We start from the raw sequence: 19,159 nt of genomic DNA, 5'->3' as shown, positions 1-19,159 counted from the left end.
ACACTCAGTGCAGAGCCTGACGCGGGGCTTGATCTCACGACCCTGGGATCATGACCTGAGCCGAAATCAAGAGTGGGATGTCAACTGACTGAGCCACCAGGCGCCCCTCGGTAGTTTTCTAGACGATCCATGCAATAAAAACGGTCCAAAGGATGATTTGGCAGTAAACCAACAGTTAGGACGTGAGTAGGGAGCCTGGGTATCTTAATGTTCTGACCTTCACAGTTTCTAGAGCTTGCGTTAAGACATGGGAGGACTCACCAGCCAGTCTATTGCCATCTGTGTCATGTGCACCATGCTGCCTCCTTCCTAGTGGTGTGCAAGTGCAATGTGTGCTGAAAGCATCGAGGACAAGTGAAAAGAAGTTATTTTTGTTGATGCTAGTGCATTGACACAAGGACTAGCCTTTGACTTCGTTTTATAATATAGTAAGATTTCAACTGAGACTGTAGAAGTCCGCACGAGGCATCTGAAACACACCAGGAAAACCTTGACTTCAAGCCAAAAAGACATTCTGAGCTGACCTACAGTCTAAGAACTGTAGGCTCACTGGGAATGTGGCTTTCCTCCCCCGTACTCCTGTGGCTTTCCCAACCCAGGAGCAGATGGATGAATGAAGAACAGGGCATTGTCCTCATGCGTAAGCCGGAGGGTTGTGAGTGCTAAGTACACGGGTAGAGAATCTGTGACACAAGTTGGACACGAGAGAACTCAGCTTTCTTAGTAGGAAATCTTATAAACGACATTTATTTTTCTCTTCTGTGTGACCTTGAAGAGGCTGTTATGAAACACCCATGTTTCTCTTCTAGGCCTTCTCTAGAGCCTCTGGGTGAGGACATGAACTAGAAAAGGGTTAATGAGCTGTCAACTCAAGTCATCACACATCTGGATAGGCTATCATTAAATTCTTATAAAAATTTGATTTCCCCTGAGAGAGTTTTCATCAAACATTTATATAACCCAGCAATGGCCAGGGGAGCTCGGCATGGCCACAGAACTCATCAGAAGCCACCGAAAGCATACTTTGTCCCCATTGTGAGAAAACTAATGTGCTGCCTCTACTCACTATTCTATTCTCCCAGGAACAGAGATGAAATATTCAAATCTCGTTTACCTAACCTTGCCAGAAATTGCTTCTTTGCTAAAGCCTCAGTTTCTGGCTGTCACCCTTGTGGAGATTTGTGGATAGCCAAGGCTCTGGAAAACCTATTCCAAATCTCCCTGGCTTGGCTGGAGGCATAGAGGAGCCAGAGGGCACACTGTGAGTCAGACCCCCACTCTCTGGCACAGAGAAGCTATAGAACAGTTACATAAATGAGGCAGCAGGCAGCCTTGCATAGGCCATACAGAGTGAGCAAAACAATGGGCTTCAGTGGCCACATCTACCCACTTGACGTAGGGTGTTCAGCCTAAATGGATTATTTCCCGAAAGGCTAGAATCTGTACTCCCGGCATCAGTCAGTCACCTGCTGTTTATCAAACGCCTACTGTGAACAAGGTTTCGTGGTAAGAGATACAAAGAAGGAATGACACTGGTCAGGCCCTCTTTGAGGCTTGCCTTCTGGTTGGGGTGATATGAGATGGCAAGTCACAGAGTGAGGGAGTGTGTTCTGTGTCACGTGAGGGCTGCAGATGAGTGTGGTTCTGAGTGGGGGCCAAGGTCAATATATGCCAGGGTTGCAGGGCTGGCTGGCTTCCCAGAGGCTGGGAATTTCATTTGGATCTTGAAGACTGGGTCCATTTCCAACAAGTGAGAAGAATGGGAAATATGTCAAGGGGAGAAAATGCTGGGGAAAGGGCAGAGGTCAGGGGTTTGGGAATCTTGGTGATTGATGTTTAAGTGGCTGTGTGGTGCCAGATGCATGTAAATGCAGTGCCTGTTATCAGCCTCACAACAACCTACAAGGCCGGTGTTGTCCCCATTGGAGGCTGAGAGAGGCTACATTGCTTGCTGGCCATCACGTAGCTGATTTGAGGCCTGCTGTTTTCCAGTCCTCTTCCCTAAGTGGGAGTATGTCATTGGTTAGAGCAGAAGAAAGAAAAGCAAGAAAATAGAGGGAGGTGATGTTGATGGTCAGACTGAAGACAGATTGCCATTTGTGCTGGCCATTGGCCTTGCTTAACTTCGCTGAGCATCACCTGTCTAGCCTGGGAAATTAAGATAATACCAACCTCGTCGGGGTTATTAGGATTAAGATGTAGAATGCACATAAAACACTTGGGACACATCTGGTATACAGTAAGCATACTTAGTAAAATAGAGGCATTTTTAAATTTCCAAATTAAGGAAGGTGGACTTCACTTTAGAAAAAATAAAAGCTTGTGTAGCTTTTATTCTTCAGCAGGGGAGTGGCATAACAAAAGCCACGTTTGATGACAGTGAAGCAGACAGCACTGGTATAAGATAAGGGTATGAATCAAGGCAAAGGTAGAGAAAATGGAGAGGAAAGTGGGGTGACCAGAAATATGTAAAGGCTATGAGGGGTGCCCTGCCTCCCCCTAATTCTCTTCTGTATACAAAGCTCCCCACTGGAGGGGCGCCTGGGTGGCTCAGTCGGTTGAGTGTCCAACTTCGGCTCAGGTCATGATCTCGTGGTCTGTGGGTTCGAGCCCCATGTCGGGCTCTGTGCTGACGGCTCAGAGCCTGGAGCCTGCTTCCGATTCTGTGTCTCCCTCTCTCTCTGCCCCTCCCCCGCTCATGCTCTGTCTTTCTCTCTCTCTGTCAAAAATAAATAAACATTAAAAAAAAATTTTTTTTTAAATAACAACAAAGCTCCCCACTGGCTCAGCCCTGGGGGCAGTGTTACTTCTGCTCATAGATTTACAGGCATCCAGTTCATCATCGGCATCTGCACAGAGCTAGTCAGGAAGGTTTACAAGTTCAAGGGCAGCCTGGGTAGACGAGCAGCCTCTTTCAGAGGAGGAAGGGCCCCTGCACGTGAAGTCTGCCAATCAGCTGCCTTTGTCTTGCTTCCATTTGCTTTTCCCTCCCAACTGAGTTTCCATCCTCCGCCTTTAGTTAAGCTGTCACTGTTGTTCTTCCGCTGCAGCCAGGCACCTGCTAGAGCCTGTTGGCACTGACCCAGAGCCTAGCCCAACAGGCTCTCTATTGCTAAGCTCCTCGTCAGATACGAGGAGGAGGAGGGCCGTCACATGCTTTTTATTCCCCAATCGTGGCTGCTCCCAATGTGAACGTGATGAGGGGAAAAGCTAGGTGAAGTTCATTTGATGCCTGCCCGTGGAATGAAACAGCAGTCAGGCAGATGGTCTTACTCTATCCCTGGATTCTTCTCTCATGTTTCTTCTCAGGTTCTGGATCTCAGAGCTGCTTAAGCAATCGAGGGGATAATGGATGGCCAAGGAATTTGGATCTCTGGGTCCTTTGGGAGGGATGGGGAATATTGTCATAGAGTTACAGAATGCCATTGCTGAAGAGGGCCTTAGGGATTATAATCAGTCCAGGTATTTTCAGACTTTGTCTCTAGCAGAATTCTTTCTTCAAACTAGGCCTCATCCCAGTATATTAGGCAGATAAAAGAGCAAAGCTGGTTTGGCTGAACCAGAGATGGGAGGCTCCCAGTTGTACTATTTGCTGCCCTATTATCCCCTTCTCAGGGGCAGCCTGAGCAGTGGCATAGAACCTTACAGCTGTGGTGTGCAGCTTAAAAACCACTGGCCTGGCCAAATCTGTTCCTTTTACAGCCAAGGAAACATGTTAAGGGTTGGGGAGTGGCTTTGCCAAGGTTGCTTGACTTCCTGTCCAGTGTTGGTTTTTGTTTTTTTTTTAATATTGCCTCTCTCATACCATTTTTTCCTCCCATTTTACCCTAGAAAATCAGAATCCTTCACATGATCTGAGTTTTCCCAGGAAGACTTATGCTTAGAAATTATTGGTCTTGGAACTCCTGGGTGGCTTAGTCGATTAAGCATCTGCTTCTTGATTTCGGCTTAGGTCATGATCTCACGGTTCATGGGTTTGAGCCCCATGTCTGGCTCTGTGCTACAGTAGGTAGCCTCCTTGGGATTCTCTCTTTCAGTCTCTGTGTGCTCCTCCCCAACTCGTGCTTTCTCTCTCTCTCTCTCAAAATAAACTTAGAAAAGAAAAAAGAAATTTTTGGTCTTATAAATATTATTTCTGTTGGGCAGGAGCTTTAGTGCAGAAATCCGAGGCTGCAGCTGAGGCCCATCTTAGAATGGGCGTTGGTGGGGGTGATAACCGACAGAGTCTGCCCCCCATTCTTTTATTTGCCCCCGAGAGTTCAGAGTTTCCGTAAATGACCTGCTCTTGCAACACTTGGGATTTGTGAACCTTGAATGCCGAAATGGCCTGGCTTGGTTCATGTGTAGTGACTTGACCACAGTGACCTTCAGGGAGAGGAAGGCAATATTTTTGTTGTGGAGTTTTGTTATAATGGTATCCCCAGAGAAATCCTAAAATGGAAGAGGATTCCCTTTAACTCTCAGCTCTTCTCGTGTTTACTGAGTAGCCAGCCGTGCGCAGCACATGATTAAATAATCTCATCCTATCCTATCCTTCTGACCACCCTGCAGTCCTCTGAGGCGTGTTTACCATTGGACTGGCAGCTAAAACCATAAATCTCACCCAGATCTTGGAAGCCAGAATGCCAGTCTCATCGATAGGGTCATATTTGCCATGGGGGCCACCATCCCCTTCTCCCAAGCCTCGGGACTGTCCACGGTTTGCTCATGTGCCTTCTCCGTCCCACAGCAGTGTTGTGATTTAGGCTACCACGCTAGCCTGAACCGGGCGCTACGCACCTTCCTCTCTGCTGAGCTGAATCTGGAGCAGTCCAAGCACGAGGGTCTGGATGCCATCGAGAATGCCGTAGAAAACCTGGATGCCACCAGTGACAAGCAGCGCCTCATGGAGATGTACAACAATGTCTTCTGCCCACCTATGAAGTTTGAGTTCCAGCCCCACATGGGGGACATGGTGAGGCCTTCATCCCATCACCACACTCCCTTGTGTCCAGATTCACTAGACTAAGACCACGTTATTCTGGGGCTGGCTTCCCGTCAGGTGGGTGAGGAGCATTCCACTTATTCGGCAAAGAGCTACTGAGCGCCTGCCGGGCTTGACCATAGACGCTGGGGATTAGGGCCCTTGGGGAGCTTCCAGTCTGGTGAGTGGAGAGAGAGTTCAAAATGTGCATAGGGAGGGGCACCCAAAGGGTCCAGCAGGATCCGTGGAGGTGAAAAACAGCAGGTGTGTTCTAAAAACTGACAGTTGAGTATGGTGAGAGGGAAATTGTTGGCGGAAGCTTCCAAATGATGAGTCTGGGAGAAGAGCTGAGATGGTGCCAGATACTAAAGGCTTTTGATGGGGAGGAAGGGCTAAGCAGGGCAATAATGATGTGATCTTTTGTCACTTGGCAGAGATCCGAAGGATCTTACTCTCTTGGCTTTAGAAGATTGCAATGAAAGGTGTAGTTTTGCTTGGGTATTGAACAAAAAAGAATGAGTACCTACAGACAAGACAGTAGCTAAGATGTCATCCCAGAGGCCTGATGCTGTCTGCCCAGGCAGAAGAACAGAAACATGGGGGCCCTGCTTTGAACTTTTCACCTCCAAGACTAAAACAAGAAGGGCCTCAATAAAGTGAGAAGAACGAGAAGCTCTTTGGTTTTCATTACTCTGAATCTTTTGGTTCCACTTGGGGTGGTTGTGCATGCAAATGAGCGTGAACCCCATTCCTGCAGTGGAAACTACCCCTTAAACTCTGGGTTAAGCAGAAGGAGGATGTATAGGCTTACGTGATAGAAATAAATGGATCTTCAGGCATGTTTGGATTTAAGATTGGGAATTTATCAAGACTCAGGGGCTTTTTTCTCTCTGCTTCACATTTTATACAGATTCTATTCTCAGGTAGACTCTTCTCCCATGAGGGCAAGGTGTCTGTATTTCCAGCCTGCTCCAAGATCCAAATAGATCCAAATCCAGTGGAAAGACTATCTGCTTCCCTTCTAGAAGCCCCCACAAAGTTCCCCATCATTTTGATTGGCTGATGTATTTATCCCTGAGCCAATTATTGTGACTGTGTATCTTCAGGTGACTGACTGGCTTATGCCTACATCACATGCTCCATTCCTGAGTTGGGGAGAGCCCCATCCAAAGTCCCTGACCTGAGTTGTGGGGTGGGATGTTCCTCCAGAGGAGAGTCAGGCCAAAGTTACCAGAAGAAGGAGGAATGGATCCTAAATGACTAAAAAACAACAATGTCAACAAGGGAATATGGTGTTTCCTTCAGGATTAGTATCCAGATGCTTTTTAGAAAACCCTGCTCCAGAATGACAACTGTTGCAGTGTAACCAGAAGATTCGCTGTCATCAGTAGGCCACAGTGGAGAGGGGGATATTTCTATCCTGAAGACAAAAATGTGGAGATGATTTCTTTCCTCTCCTTGGGGAAAACCAAACCATGTACAGTTTGTTTCCATTTCTGTGACTTAGGAAATGTCAGTGTCTGAACAGATGGGAAAGTGAGCTGGCAGCGTGTGCAGTCAGAGTGGGGGAAAGGGGTGTCACCAAGCCCGAGGAAGCCCCATTCCTCACCTGCCCTGGCTGCTGGTCCATCCGTCTTCCAGTCCCCTTCTCCAGCTGCCACTGAGATTCCATCCCAAGAATCAGTGGAACTTGGGGACCGGCTGAGTGGAGTGATACATTTCCTGGTGTTGACTGAGTTCCCTTCTGAGCCAAACAGCTTGTCTCCATAAAGGGAGACTCCAAATGCTGGGTGCTCGGGCCCCCTCGTAGCCCTGTCAGTGCCTTAGTTTCATGCTCTAGAGCACAGCTGGAGTGCATTACCTTGCACCCCGGTAGGGGACCTCTGCCAAAGCATGCATCAGCAGCCCTGCTGCTTCTTAAAGGCACAGACGCAGAGGTAGGTTTCCCTCCACGAGTCCTTCTGCTAGGTCTGGGTGACTTTAAAAATCAACAGTCCATTCTTCTGTCTGGGTCCTCTCTTTGTGTGATACAGCTGCTCAGTGGCTGAGCTAGGCAGGGGCCAGGGTCAGCCCTCAATCTTGCAGAGGTTCTGCATTCCAGCCTAGCCTTCAGAGGAGTAGAAAATAAAAAGAGATGAGAAGGCGAGTTGTTCTGGGTCCCCACAGCCGGTCTCTCCCCACCAGTGTGGGCTGTCTGTAGACTGTGGAGGCAATAAGAGGGAGCTGCCTGGAAGTCCTTGAACTAAGGCCAAGGTTCGGGTGGCATTTTGACCGGAAGTCCTGAAACTGGCCAAGGCCTCGCACTGACTGGTGTTCTGGGGCAGTCAGCACATGAGTGGATGCCAAGCACTCTCAGATGTACCGGGAGGAGGTGCTTGGCTCTACTCTTGGTGCCCCCACAGGCTTGTGGGGCTCTGGATGCCTGACCAGTGACATCAGGCAGCCAGAGAGTTTCACTCTTGGCTCTAACCCATCCTGGCCACTGAGCTTTCTCCATTGTGTCTGCTTATCCAAGAGCCAGAGTGAAGTCAGCTCTCTTCAGATCTGAGAGCTGGCTCAGGCCAGCTCCTCAGCTGGGGGAGGAGGTCAAGTCAGTTGGGAGCTTAAAAGCCAATGGAGGAAAAGGTCAGGTCTCAGCCCCCTCCATTTGAAGAGAGGTTTTGTCTTCTAAGCAAGAGAATGGTCTGTGGGCATGTGAATGTGCCCACTCATTGCTGAGGAAGAAGGAGGCCAGTTCTATCCAGATGTCTCTATGCAGACAAGAGGCTAAGGGACACATGGTGGCAAGGTGACAGGAGCTGCCTCCACGTGGGTCCTGCCTCCTAATCTGCCAGCCTTCTGTTCCTCATCTGTCATCCTGGGGACTGTGGGTGACCTCATGCCCGTGCCATAGCCATGCCCCCATCAGGAGACAGTGGCTCAACCATCTTTTCACGCAGGGAAAAGCTTATTGGCAGTCGTTCTTCAGGGAAGGGCAGACTCCTTTCCCACACAGATCTGGGGCAAACCTGGGGCAAAAGGATGGAGATCCACCAGATTCTGTGCCCTGTGGGGCCCTCTAGCATAGCCTGGGGACTTGTTCCTGGCTTTACGCGCTCTCTCGTTGAGTCAGACCTCTCATGCGTGGCCCAGATTTATAAACACATGCCGGCTGCCAACAGCGGCAAGCTAGCCTCCTGACCCACTTCTCTCCTGCTTTCACTCTGGTGCACGGAGGGGAATGAAGGAGGGGCCGGAGAGGTGGCCACTCGGACTTCTACAGGAAATCCTCCCGCCGGAGCATTGTGCATCTGGAGCTGGGGCTGCCCGAGGTGCTCTTCTCTGGCCTAACGCCGGCTTCCGTGGAGCTGCAGACCCTGCCAAGCGCCAGCCGGGGGATAAGCCCCAGAGAGACCTGATCTTTCCAAACAGGTCCCACTCCTCATTCCCTCCTTGTGCTCTTTGGTCCTGGAGGAGGCCCACACACTTTGCCTTTGGCTTTTGTTTTAACATAGAAACCGTGAGGCTTACGGCTTGAACATGAGTACTTTTATGAACGGTAATGGGACTCTGGAACCGCCAAAAGAATTGTGTCCTCTTCCTGACCTGGTATTGCTTTCTTTTGGCAGGCTTCCCAGCTCTGTGCCCAGCAGCCTGTCCAGAGCGAGCTGGTACAGAGATGCCAGCAACTGCAGTCTCGTCTGTCCACCCTGAAGATTGAGAACGAAGAGGTGAGTTTCCTGCTTAGGAGACTTGGAGCCACCCTCTGAGTTTCCCTGTTGAACCTCTTTCTTGCTGCCCATCTGGGAGCAGGTGGAAGGAGCATGCAGAGAATGTCCGGGCTGCCACAAACATTTCCTAGCCAAATGTAGCCTTGGATTTTCCCCCCTGCTACATCCTGCCCTTGAACTCCAGGAAGTTGCTCTTGCATTGCCAAAGGTTGAGCTCTATTTTGAGCTTTGCAAAATGCTTTTTTTTTTCCCCCTCTACACATTTAATCAAAATGGCACTTGGCAGCTGTGTGAACAATATTGTGTCTCTGAAACCACCCCCTCATGCCTGGCTTTTTCCAGCATTTTCAAACAAACAGAGGCCTTTGACTTTAACACTTAAAACATCTCCATCGTCTTTGAAAAGGGGGACTTTCTTCTGGGCCAAGAGTACTTGCTTTCAACAGCTAGTTCAAAAGCATAGCGGGATTAATTATCCAGCTTCTTTCTTTTGTGCTCTCGTGACTTCTTACCTGGCATCTCAGTCAGTCAGGAAGATCAGGAAGGACTGGGGATGGGTCACTTCCTTGGCAAATGGGGAAACAAATTCACTGATTTGTTGAAACAGAACCTGGGGCGTTGCAGGACCAGGCCCGTCTCATATCTTAACTAGCTCTTTACATCATGGGGTTGGTTTGGGTTTGTTTTATTCTCTCCAGTAGCACTTCCATTATAGCCAAGAGCTAATATTAAATTTAAAAAGCAAACATTCACCAAAAGAGTTGGGTCAAATACATAGCATGAACGGGGCGGTGGTTTTTAGGTCCTCACCCGAGAGAGGAGCACTGTATAGCCAATTCCGTGCAATGGCTCTCACTCACTCAGCGCTATCGGGTGGGAAATGGGGCTGCACCTCCCGACGGCAGCCCCTGTACCCTCCAGCCACCCCTCCCACAGCTCCAGACTCCCCCATTACCTGCTCTTCCACAACCTGCCCCTCATGCAGTACGTTGCCCCTTGTCGCGGCAGGTAAAGAAGACAATGGAGGCCACTCTGCAGACCATCCAGGACATTGTGACCGTCGAGGATTTTGATGTGTCTGACTGCTTCCAGTACAGCAACTCTATGGAATCCGTCAAGTCCACGGTCTCAGAAACCTTCATGAGCAAGCCCAGCATCGCTAAAAGGAGAGCCAACCAGCAAGAGACCGAGCAGTTCTATTTCACGGTGAGGGGGTCAATGGCTCTTGAGGATCCCCTGCAGCTCACGGGGGGACTCGGAACCCAGAGTCCCTGTCAGGTGTTGAAAGGGTAGTCTTTGAATATCTTGATTTGGATGTGGGCATATTCAGAGACCATTCCTACACTTAAAGACACAGATATCTACAAGTTGAATGTGTCTAACAGGGACACCTCCCCTCCTCCCCAAGAGAAAGGTGCTCCCAAGTACACCATCAGGAAGATTATTTTTTTAAAGAATTTTTAAAGCAGCTGGTAGGCTTCTGTTGGAAAGTTTCCTTCTCAGCTATAGAGTGTCACAAAAGGAGGACTTCATTTCTTGGTTCTTGGGGACTACATCCAAATATTCTGGCCAGCACATATCTTGTTTTGTTTTGTTTTTTTTAAGCCTATAATCTCTTGTAGGTGGTGCGATGACCTTATTTTATAATTTTTGTTGATGGGAAATTATCTTTCATAATGATGGCTAAAATTCAGAAGGACAGGTCATGTGCAGCATTGTTGGTTTGCAGGGAATTTCAAAACATTGTTATTTTATTATTTGTTATATCCCCCAGTCTTCTTTAAGACAAATAGACCCTATTTCCCTTAAGTAGTGTTAACAGCCCTTTGGAAGGTTGCTGGCTGGTCTTTGGTGCTGCTTTTTAATAATTAAGTTATTTTGAGCTTGCCAAGTAGGATTCATTGCCTGAGCTAAAATTTATTTTCTAATCTTCTGACAACCAAGAAAGGAGAAATTAAATTTGCAGATGTGAGATGAAATGTAGCCAGTGAATATGCATACTGATTCTGAATGAGAGGAATTAACTTGTTTTTCAGTCAAGAAACACAGTCTGCATGCAGTAAATTGAATTTTTCCTCCAACTGGAACAATTTGTTTAATTCTTCTTTGAACACTGCCCTTTCTCCATTAAGAACACTAGTGATTTGCTATCTTTTCTAAAAAAAGAAATGTTTTTTTACTTAGTTAAACTAAGAATTCTTTTGATTTTTTTTTTTTTAAATCCTGGAAAAGGCTGTTGAAAAGGAGTGATTGAACAGTATTGTTCTTTTAAAATAACTTTTTTCTTGTTATACGAAGCAAAGCATGGTTAAGATATAAATATAGAAACAAAAAAGAGCAAATAAAAATCATCCATAGTCGTACTACCTTGAGATGACAGTATTAGGATATATTCCTTTCCTGTTTTTTTCTCTGGACAAGAAACATATATGTGAGTATATATTTATAATTTATTACAAAAAAGGGGATACTGCTGTGCATATTGTTTTACAATCTGCTTTCATTTAGCAAGTGATTAATATTTTTCTAATTCATTTCATCATAACATTCTTTAAATATATTTATGAGTAAAATACTAAAATCTACATAGGGACGTAATGGAACAATGCTTTGGCTCATTCATTCATTTTTGTAAAATATTTAGCTAATGCTCCATAAATGTTGAATATTTATTATCCCCACAAGCATTATTAACTTCTTCATTAGTCATTATTGGATTACTCTTTGATGATTTATCAAGGATCTTCAATGTGCCAGACACCGTGCTAACTAACATCAGGAAGGCCGAGGGTAGGAGGTGAAGAGGGGGATGATAGGATTGGCCGTCTGAAGGAAGAACTTTCGTTTTCATTTCATATGTTTCCAAACAGTTACAATAGATTGATTTCTGCAATCAAAAAAATAAAGTAAGAAATTAGCAACGCATACCTGCACAAATACATGAATGGCAACCAGGATGGATGGAGTTGGGGAAACCTTGCACACAAAGTGACTTTTGTGCTTGATCTCGGGGGATGAGTGAACCGGGCAGGGAGTCAAGAGGAGAATGGCCTTCCTTGGGGAGAGAGAGAGAGCAGTCTGTGCAAAGCATAAAGGCATACGAAGCCTGGGCTGGACAGGATGAGAACTTCTTGTCTATCATGACGGCTGTGTTGCCACCCCAAGCTTTCTTATCTCGGGAGGTTGTTGAACACTCTAGAGGCTTTTAATAATAGGATTGTTTAGCTGGTCTATCTGGACTGCTTAGATATAACACTCCTTAATGACCAAATTTCATTACAATGCAGAAGATTTCCATTTTTTTTTTTTTTATTAAATAAGGAATTTGGGACATAAAACTCTGTATTTGAGCCCGTCAGAATTAGTTTTTGGCTTTCAATGAAGCTATGACATGTGTATTCAAAGTTGACCTTCAGTAAGAGCAGGGACAACCATAGTCAAACAGGTGGCCTCTCAAACCTTGCCCACCCATTCATCTCTGTCTGAATGCCCTTGATGTCCCCTAGCCCACTTCCCGTCTTTTGTGGCCAGAGCGCTACTTACCAAAATTGTGTGCAATTTCCTTGGCTAACAGAAACACTTTTTGTCTAGGCTTGGGTAATAATGGATTTACAAGAGAGTTCAGCATTTTTGTGACTGGGACTTGGAATGCATCAAGTAATTCATTTCATGATAACAAGGCTTTTTGGGGGGTGGTGAAATGGACATTTAATAAAGGGGGTGCGTATCAGCGTGGCTGCCTGCACTTGCCAAACCGTACAAAGCCCGCAGACAGGCGTTTCCTAGTGTCTTGCCTTCACAAACGTTGCCCCTGGTTTTCTCTGGACCTTTGGAAAACATCAGAGGAACACATTCTAGAAGCTCCCTTCTTTTGGAAAGTCGGGGGGCTGCTATGGGGCCATTCTCAGCTGTCATCAGATTGATCTGCCCAGATGACATCAATTGGAAGTTTGTAGCACGTCCTATAAAGGTCAGCTGTTTGCAGGAGTCCCAAGAAAATAAGCACGGAGTAGAAAAGCTTGAAGTGATTTTTAGAAAACATCTAACGAAAACCTTCTCAGCTGAAAGATTAAAAGAAAGAACCCAAATGCAGAGAAATTGGGTAGCTGTTCCAAGGGACTCAGCAAGGGCTAAAACTAGAACTCTGGTCACCTGGCCTCAGGCCTCTGGCTTTCTTCTCTACTCTCTGCTGAAGAGCTGAGGTGAAGGAAAGGCTCAGAAACATCCCAGCAGCTTTATCCCCTCTTTTGCTCTGAGTGAAGCCATGTTTCCTGATCTGCTTGGGTTTGTGTCACTCATCTTTCATAACACACAATCCAGCAACGTCAACTTTTTATCTCATTCCTTTTTTTTACAGGGGTTGTTAAAATTTTTTTTTTAATTTAAAATGCAAAGAATTCAAAAGAGCATACAGAAAAAGTCAAGCGTCTACCCATCTCTGACCCTCACTTCCTCTCTCCTCTGCCAGTGATTGAAACCAGTTTCTTCTGTGTCCTTCCAGAGGTAGCCTATGCATAGGCAACAATTGACGTATCCTTTAATACAATAAAATTACATTAGAAATATCATGAAATCAGGGTGCCTGGGTGGCTCAGTTGGTTAAGCCTCCGACTTCGGCTCAGGTCATGATCTCATGGTTCTTGGGTTTGAGCCCCACATTGGGCTGTCTGCTGTCAGCACAAAGCCTGCTTCGGGTCCTCTGTCCCTTCTTCCTACCCCTCCCCTGCTCACTCTCTCTGTCAAAAATAAATAAACATTAAAAATATTTTTTTAAAGAAAGAAATGCCATGAGATCAAATAAGGAGAATACAGAAAGAGGTACTATATCACTTGGGGTGCCGTGGCTCAGATGGTTAAGCATCCAACTCTTGATATCAGCTCAGGTCATGATCTTATGATCTCATGGTTCGTGGGATTGAGTCCCACGTCTGGGTCTGCGCTGACAGGGAGGAGCCTGCTTGGGATTCTCTTTCTCCCTCTTTTTGCCCCTCCCCCTCATCTCAAAATAAATAAGTAAACATTTTTTAAAAAGGAAGTATACCACTCATACTGTTCTTCACTTTCCTTTTTTCACTTAATTTTTGTTTCTTTTGGATATTCTTTTCATATTAGTCCAAAGACATCTGCCTCCTTTTTAATTTTTTATGTATTTATTTTTTAATGCTTATTTATTTTTGAGAGAGAGAGAGAAAGCACAAGTGGGGAGGTACAGAGAGAGGGGAGACAGAGAATCCCAAGCAGGCTCCCCGCTGTCAGCACAGAGCCCTTTGCGGGGCTCGAACTCACAAACATGATCTTATGAAGAGTCAGCCCCTTAACTGACTGAACCACCCAGGCACCCCTGCCTCCTTTTTTAATTGCTACACAGAATTCCATTATATGAATGGATGTGCCATCATTTATCTAACCAATTCCCTGCCAATTCTCGTGGGTCGTGATGCTCTCTGTTTAGCTGAGGACTGTCAAAGCCTATAAGGCTGGCATTTCTCCTAAGTATTTCCTTGTACGGGGGTTGGAGTATGGGGTTTTGGTGTAGGGGATGGAGTAAAGAAGGAGTTAAAGTTCACGGCTGATAAAATGAACAAAGATAGACTGCCTGAATTCTTGGGGACAGAGTTGGTAAGGTAGTAGGAGAGGAGATGCACCTTGGCCATCTAGACCCCTAGATTTGATGTGGTCCAAGATCTTTTTTGATCTTTTTTTTTTTTAATGTTTATTTATTTACTTTTGAGAGAGAGCACATGAGAGCAGGGAAGGGGCAGAGAGGAGGAGAGAATCCCAAGCAGGTTTCACACTGTCAGCACAGAGCCTGACACGGGTCTCGATCTCACGACTGTGATCAGGATCTGAACCAGTATCAGGAGTCGGACACTTAGTCAACCGAGCCACCCAGGTGCCCCGAAGATCCTTTTTGATCTTGATATTCTCCTGCAGGCACTCAGGAAATGCGTGCTAAGTCGGTACCTACTTAGCTCCTGCCCTGTCAATTAAAGTGGGAGATGTGCTCCCGTTTACAGGTTTGCTGTGTTACATATTCTGTCTGACAGCCGTTTCCTGCTTTAAAAATTGACAAGAGGAGAGAAATGTCAGTGTGCCTGGATGGTGGGGAGGCAGCCACCCCACAATGACATTTGTGTGTCTCTGTGCACGGGGCTGGGTAGACACAGTTCATTCTTCCCACCCACCCCACTCCTTTGCAGCAGGTGGACACTTCACACAGATTAAATCCAAGGCATAACAAGGTCCGTGAGTTCTATACTGCCATCGTATTAAGGGGAAGAGGTATTTTAAGTTAAATTTGAAAAGCATTCTAGTGCCTCTTTCTTTCTTTTTCCTTTCCTGTTTTTTTTTGTTTGTTTGTTTGTTTTTTTGTTTTTTTAAGGCCAGAAACCAGTTGTCTTATGGATTAGCACAAAGCAAAGAAGTTGAGGGAGGACTGTTTTTAGGTTATCTGAGCAGGTGAGTCAGGTACAAGGAATACTGTTGACTGCTGGCTGGTTGGCTGGACCATATGCTAATAATCACGGGCATGCTTGTTTTCCTATTTCATCTTCAAACAACCTTGGGAAAAAATAAATTATTATCCCCGTTTTTCAGATGGGGAAACTAAGACACTGGGGGTTAAGTGACTTGCCCAAGGTAAGCAGTAGGACAACAATATCCCAACTCAGACTCTTTCATTTTACTACGACAAAAATGTCTGTCAGGGAGGAAGGGCTCAGAAAGAAAAACTGTTACATTAATACTTTTCAGTAAATAAAACTCATCGCTGACCGGTAATAACCAGTTAGGAATTATTAAGAAATAAATTAATGAGACCATAAAAACTGAATTGAAGGCTCACAGTGGCAAATAAAACCAAACCACCCAAAAGACTGTTTGCCTCCCTTCCTACTTTTTGAAGAAATTCTTAGTTTTTATGATATTGAATGTAAAATTTGGAGGGAGGGTAATGGCTCTGGTCGAACTGTGTATTGGGAACTTGGTTTCATTTTGGTGGTCTAGAAGAGAACCCTGCCCTTTCTTTTCTCCTCCATCAATGAAAATTGAAGGTTAGTGACTTTACTTTCGGATATTTGGGGAGGGGAGCAAGGTGCAGGGGAAGGAGTGAAAGAAATGAATTACCTGTGTTGGAACATACTTTAAATAAGGAAAGTGACCCTTATTGTCCAAAGAAGGGATTTTGAGATTATGCATAACAGTTTTTTTCGTGGACTTCTGGTCTCCAGAAGTCATCAAAAAGCCACTTACGCCTGGGGCACCTGGGTGGTTCAGTCTGGTGGTTAAGCATCGGACTCTTGGTTTCAGCTCAGGTCATGATCTCATGGTTTCATGAGTTCGAGCCCCACATTGGGCTCTGTGCTGATGGTTCAGAGCCTGCTTGGGATTCTCTCTCTTCTCCCTCTCTCTCTGCCCCTCCGCCATTCACGCTGCCTCTGTGTCTCTCTAAATAAATAAATAAACTTAAAAGAAAAAAAAAAAAAGGCGCTTATGCCTTCCTTGCCTTCAGCTGCCTTGGCTCCTTTCTCTGTGTGTCCGGTCAGCAACTGAAGTCTTCTGCCAGCAAGTACAGATTATTTCTCCCAGCTTCTGTTCCATACAGACGAGTGCTAACTAACGTGGGGGACAGGGAGGTGACAAATAACGTGTCCGTGAACTCTGGGATGACTTTACTCTGCCATCCCCGGCTTAGCCAGATGGAAAACTTCCAACCGTCATTTCCACCATTAGGGATGCAGGTCAACCTCAACATAGTTTTTGATCCTGCAGGATTTCATGGAACCTGAAGAGGTAATCCATCATATGGCTTTATCAGATTGTTATTTGTTTTAATGATTCACCCAGTGACAACCAGAGTTAACTCTCAGACTGTGACATGAGTGAGAAAATGATTTCCAAAATCATAAGTAGAAATAAGAGTGAGAGGAAAGTGCATCCATCTCCTTGAGAATTTTGGCTGTTTTCTGGGCAGTCTGGGCTTGTTTTAAGGGTTACAATTCTTGGGGAATTTTTCCTCATTAGGAAACCTTGAGAGTCTCCTGGGATAACCTTCCAAAGAGGGGCGTTTGAGGGTTCAGATGTTAGCATTGGCTGTTTCCTGAAGGTTCTTCACCTCTGGGCCCTGCAGTCCTGTTCCCAGCCTCACAGTTAGGCACTGCTTGGGGATTAGGCTATCACCCAGGGAAGACTGACAGCAGGTGAGCTGACAGCTGGAACAGATGGAAAGGGGAAGGTGACAAGGGAGTCTGTTCTCGTGCACATGTTCTCGTGCAAAGGCACAAAGGAGCTGAGGAAACAGGTCATGGGTGAAGCAACAGAAATGATTTGGTATAGGGTTTGTTTTTGTTTGTTTTATACTTCATTTAGAGAGGAGGGGCACACTTGGGGGCTTGGATTGTGACCTCTGAGGAAGGTTCTAGCAGAGGAGAGTGAGGCTCTTCATTTCTTTACTCCTTCTTCAAGCATTTATTGGTGTCTATTATCTACTGGGTGCAGTAGTAAGCATCAGGGATTGCAAAGAATAATGACGTTGACCCCAGGGAACGGGCAGTCTAGGGAGAAAGACCCCTGAGTGAGAAGCCCTCTGATCCAGGGCTGTGTGAGATTCGCAAAGGCACACGCGGGGGCATCCCGATGAGCATGGGAGGGCCAGAATGTGCCTCCCAGAGAAAGCAGGGTCTTATTCTTTGTTTCTACATGAGAAAGAAAGAGAGAAGAAATCGACACTCTTGGTGAAAAGTTTACACTGTACAGAGAGGTACAAAGTAAAAGTAACTCACATTTTTTTCACGTTTTTTTTTCTGCTTTCATCCTAAGTGGTAATAGCCCTAAAATCAGAGGCTTGATGTAGAATTATACTTTTCGTTTAATACCTTGAAAGGATAGAAGTATTATGATTTAAAATGTGTTATCTGTTACCCCCTCCGCTATGTCATGTATCACCAGTGAGTCGCTCAGGGATCATACTCAGGGAAACACTGCCATCTCACCTCTGAGTGTAGACAGGGGCAGATGACCCCTGACCCTGCAGATGAGCCATGGCAGCAGGAGACAACCGAGGCCAACGGTGGGCCCCGTGAGCGGCTGCAGGGTAGAGTAGAAAGATGCTGCGTTAAGACTCCGAAGGCCTGGCACTACCACTTCCTGGCTGGCCGTGACCTGCAGTTCAACGCCCGCCTCCCGCGATCAGCTTATCAGTAACAAGGGAACAACGATGTCCTCCCCAGTGTGCTGTGCAGAGTTCCTGTGCAAGGCAAGGGAGAGAGTGTGTGCTAATGGGCTCCGAAAACCCTTGAATTGCTCCACACGTATAAAGAATACCGCGAAGTTTTGTTGGGCTTCCCCTTCCGCTGCACGCCCTAATGCCCGGAGCGTGCGCCACCGTGATGGTTGAGCACACATGCCGAATCATCACACCACGTGTGTCTGGATACTGGCTCCACCCCTCACTCCCAGTTCGACCTTGAGCAACCTGTTTAATCTCTCCAAATCTTGGTGCCCTCATCGGTAAAATGGGGACGGTGATAATCATAGCTCATACGGTTGTTTGGAAGCTCTGGTGAATTGTCCAGGGAAATAGAGTCGCTCCCTGAGCAGACGAGGGTGGAGAGAGGTCAGATCAGAAACTCCAGCACAGCAATTGCATTTTGACGGTTAGAGCAGATGGAAGCGCATTTCCAGAACCTCCTGTTGTGTTTGGAAGTGCTGGTATGTGTATATACGGGTGGGGGGTGGTATAGCCCCTCTCCCCAAAAGCTCAGAAACCTCAAGCTCTCCACAAAGACTCCCTGCAGAATAGAGGAGGAAGCTGATTAAGGGACGGCGGAGACAAAGATGCTCTGCTTGCTGGCTTGCAGCTCAGGCAGGGGCTGAGCCTGCCCTTGGCATTGCTCCTGATATGTTGGAATGCACCCTGGGAGGGGCCAGGGTGGGGCTGGACGTCCATGCAGGTGACAAGGGGCAGGTGTGTGTCCTCACACCAAGAGGATCTGGGTTCAGTGAGTCTATCCACCCCACCCCCAACCCCCTGTTCTTCTTCAGTGGAACTGAGATGGCTGAGGGGCTCTAAGAGCCAGTTTCTTACACTAGCCAATGTGGGGCTGGCCCCCGGGAGAACACAAACCGGGATACTCATCCGCCGTGGAAATCAGCAGCTGTCCAGATGCTCAGGGCCTTAAAGAGATAAAAAAGGAAACTAGTAGAAACTGGGTCAGAAACCAAATGCCCTCTTATAAAAAGGGAATTGTACAGCTGAGCATCTGGGTTGTTGTTGTTGTTGTTTTCTCTTCAGGAGTCTGATTGCTTTTCTCCTCCTCCCTTATAGAAAATGAAGGAGTACCTGGAGGGCAGGAACCTCATCACCAAGCTCCAAGCCAAGCACGACCTTCTCCAGAAAACCCTGGGAGAAAGTGAGTATGGGAATTCTGCTGGAGGTTTGGCAATGGGCGGGGGAAGGCCCAGTCCTGAGCCTCCCCCACTAAGCCCT

At 46.6% G+C, this 19,159-nt stretch overlaps 1 protein-coding gene across 10 annotated transcripts in view; it reads left to right on the top strand.

Annotated features, from left to right (window-relative positions):
* The window catches only part of SRGAP2 (SLIT-ROBO Rho GTPase activating protein 2), a 232,933-nt gene that overhangs the window by 167,222 nt on the left and 46,552 nt on the right, over positions 1-19,159 (top strand). For 6 of the 10 annotated variants that reach the window (XM_045456176.1, XM_045456174.1, XM_045456179.1 and 3 more), the window contains exons 8-11: positions 4,730-4,954; positions 8,572-8,673; positions 9,682-9,879; positions 18,998-19,082. In XM_045456176.1, coding sequence (XP_045312132.1) covers positions 4,730-4,954; positions 8,572-8,673; positions 9,682-9,879; positions 18,998-19,082 — 610 coding nt within the window. The remainder of the gene's footprint in view (positions 1-4,729; positions 4,955-8,571; positions 8,674-9,681; positions 9,880-18,997; positions 19,083-19,159) is intronic. The other 4 variants (XM_045456177.1, XM_045456175.1, XM_045456181.1 and 1 more) reach the window with 1 other exon arrangement.

The sequence above is a fragment of the Leopardus geoffroyi genome, chromosome C3 (assembly GCF_018350155.1).
Source record: "Leopardus geoffroyi isolate Oge1 chromosome C3, O.geoffroyi_Oge1_pat1.0, whole genome shotgun sequence".
Classification (NCBI taxonomy): Eukaryota; Metazoa; Chordata; class Mammalia; order Carnivora; family Felidae; genus Leopardus; species Leopardus geoffroyi.
Note: the sequence above shows the minus strand (reverse complement) of the source record. Positions and strands in the feature narration are given on the sequence as shown.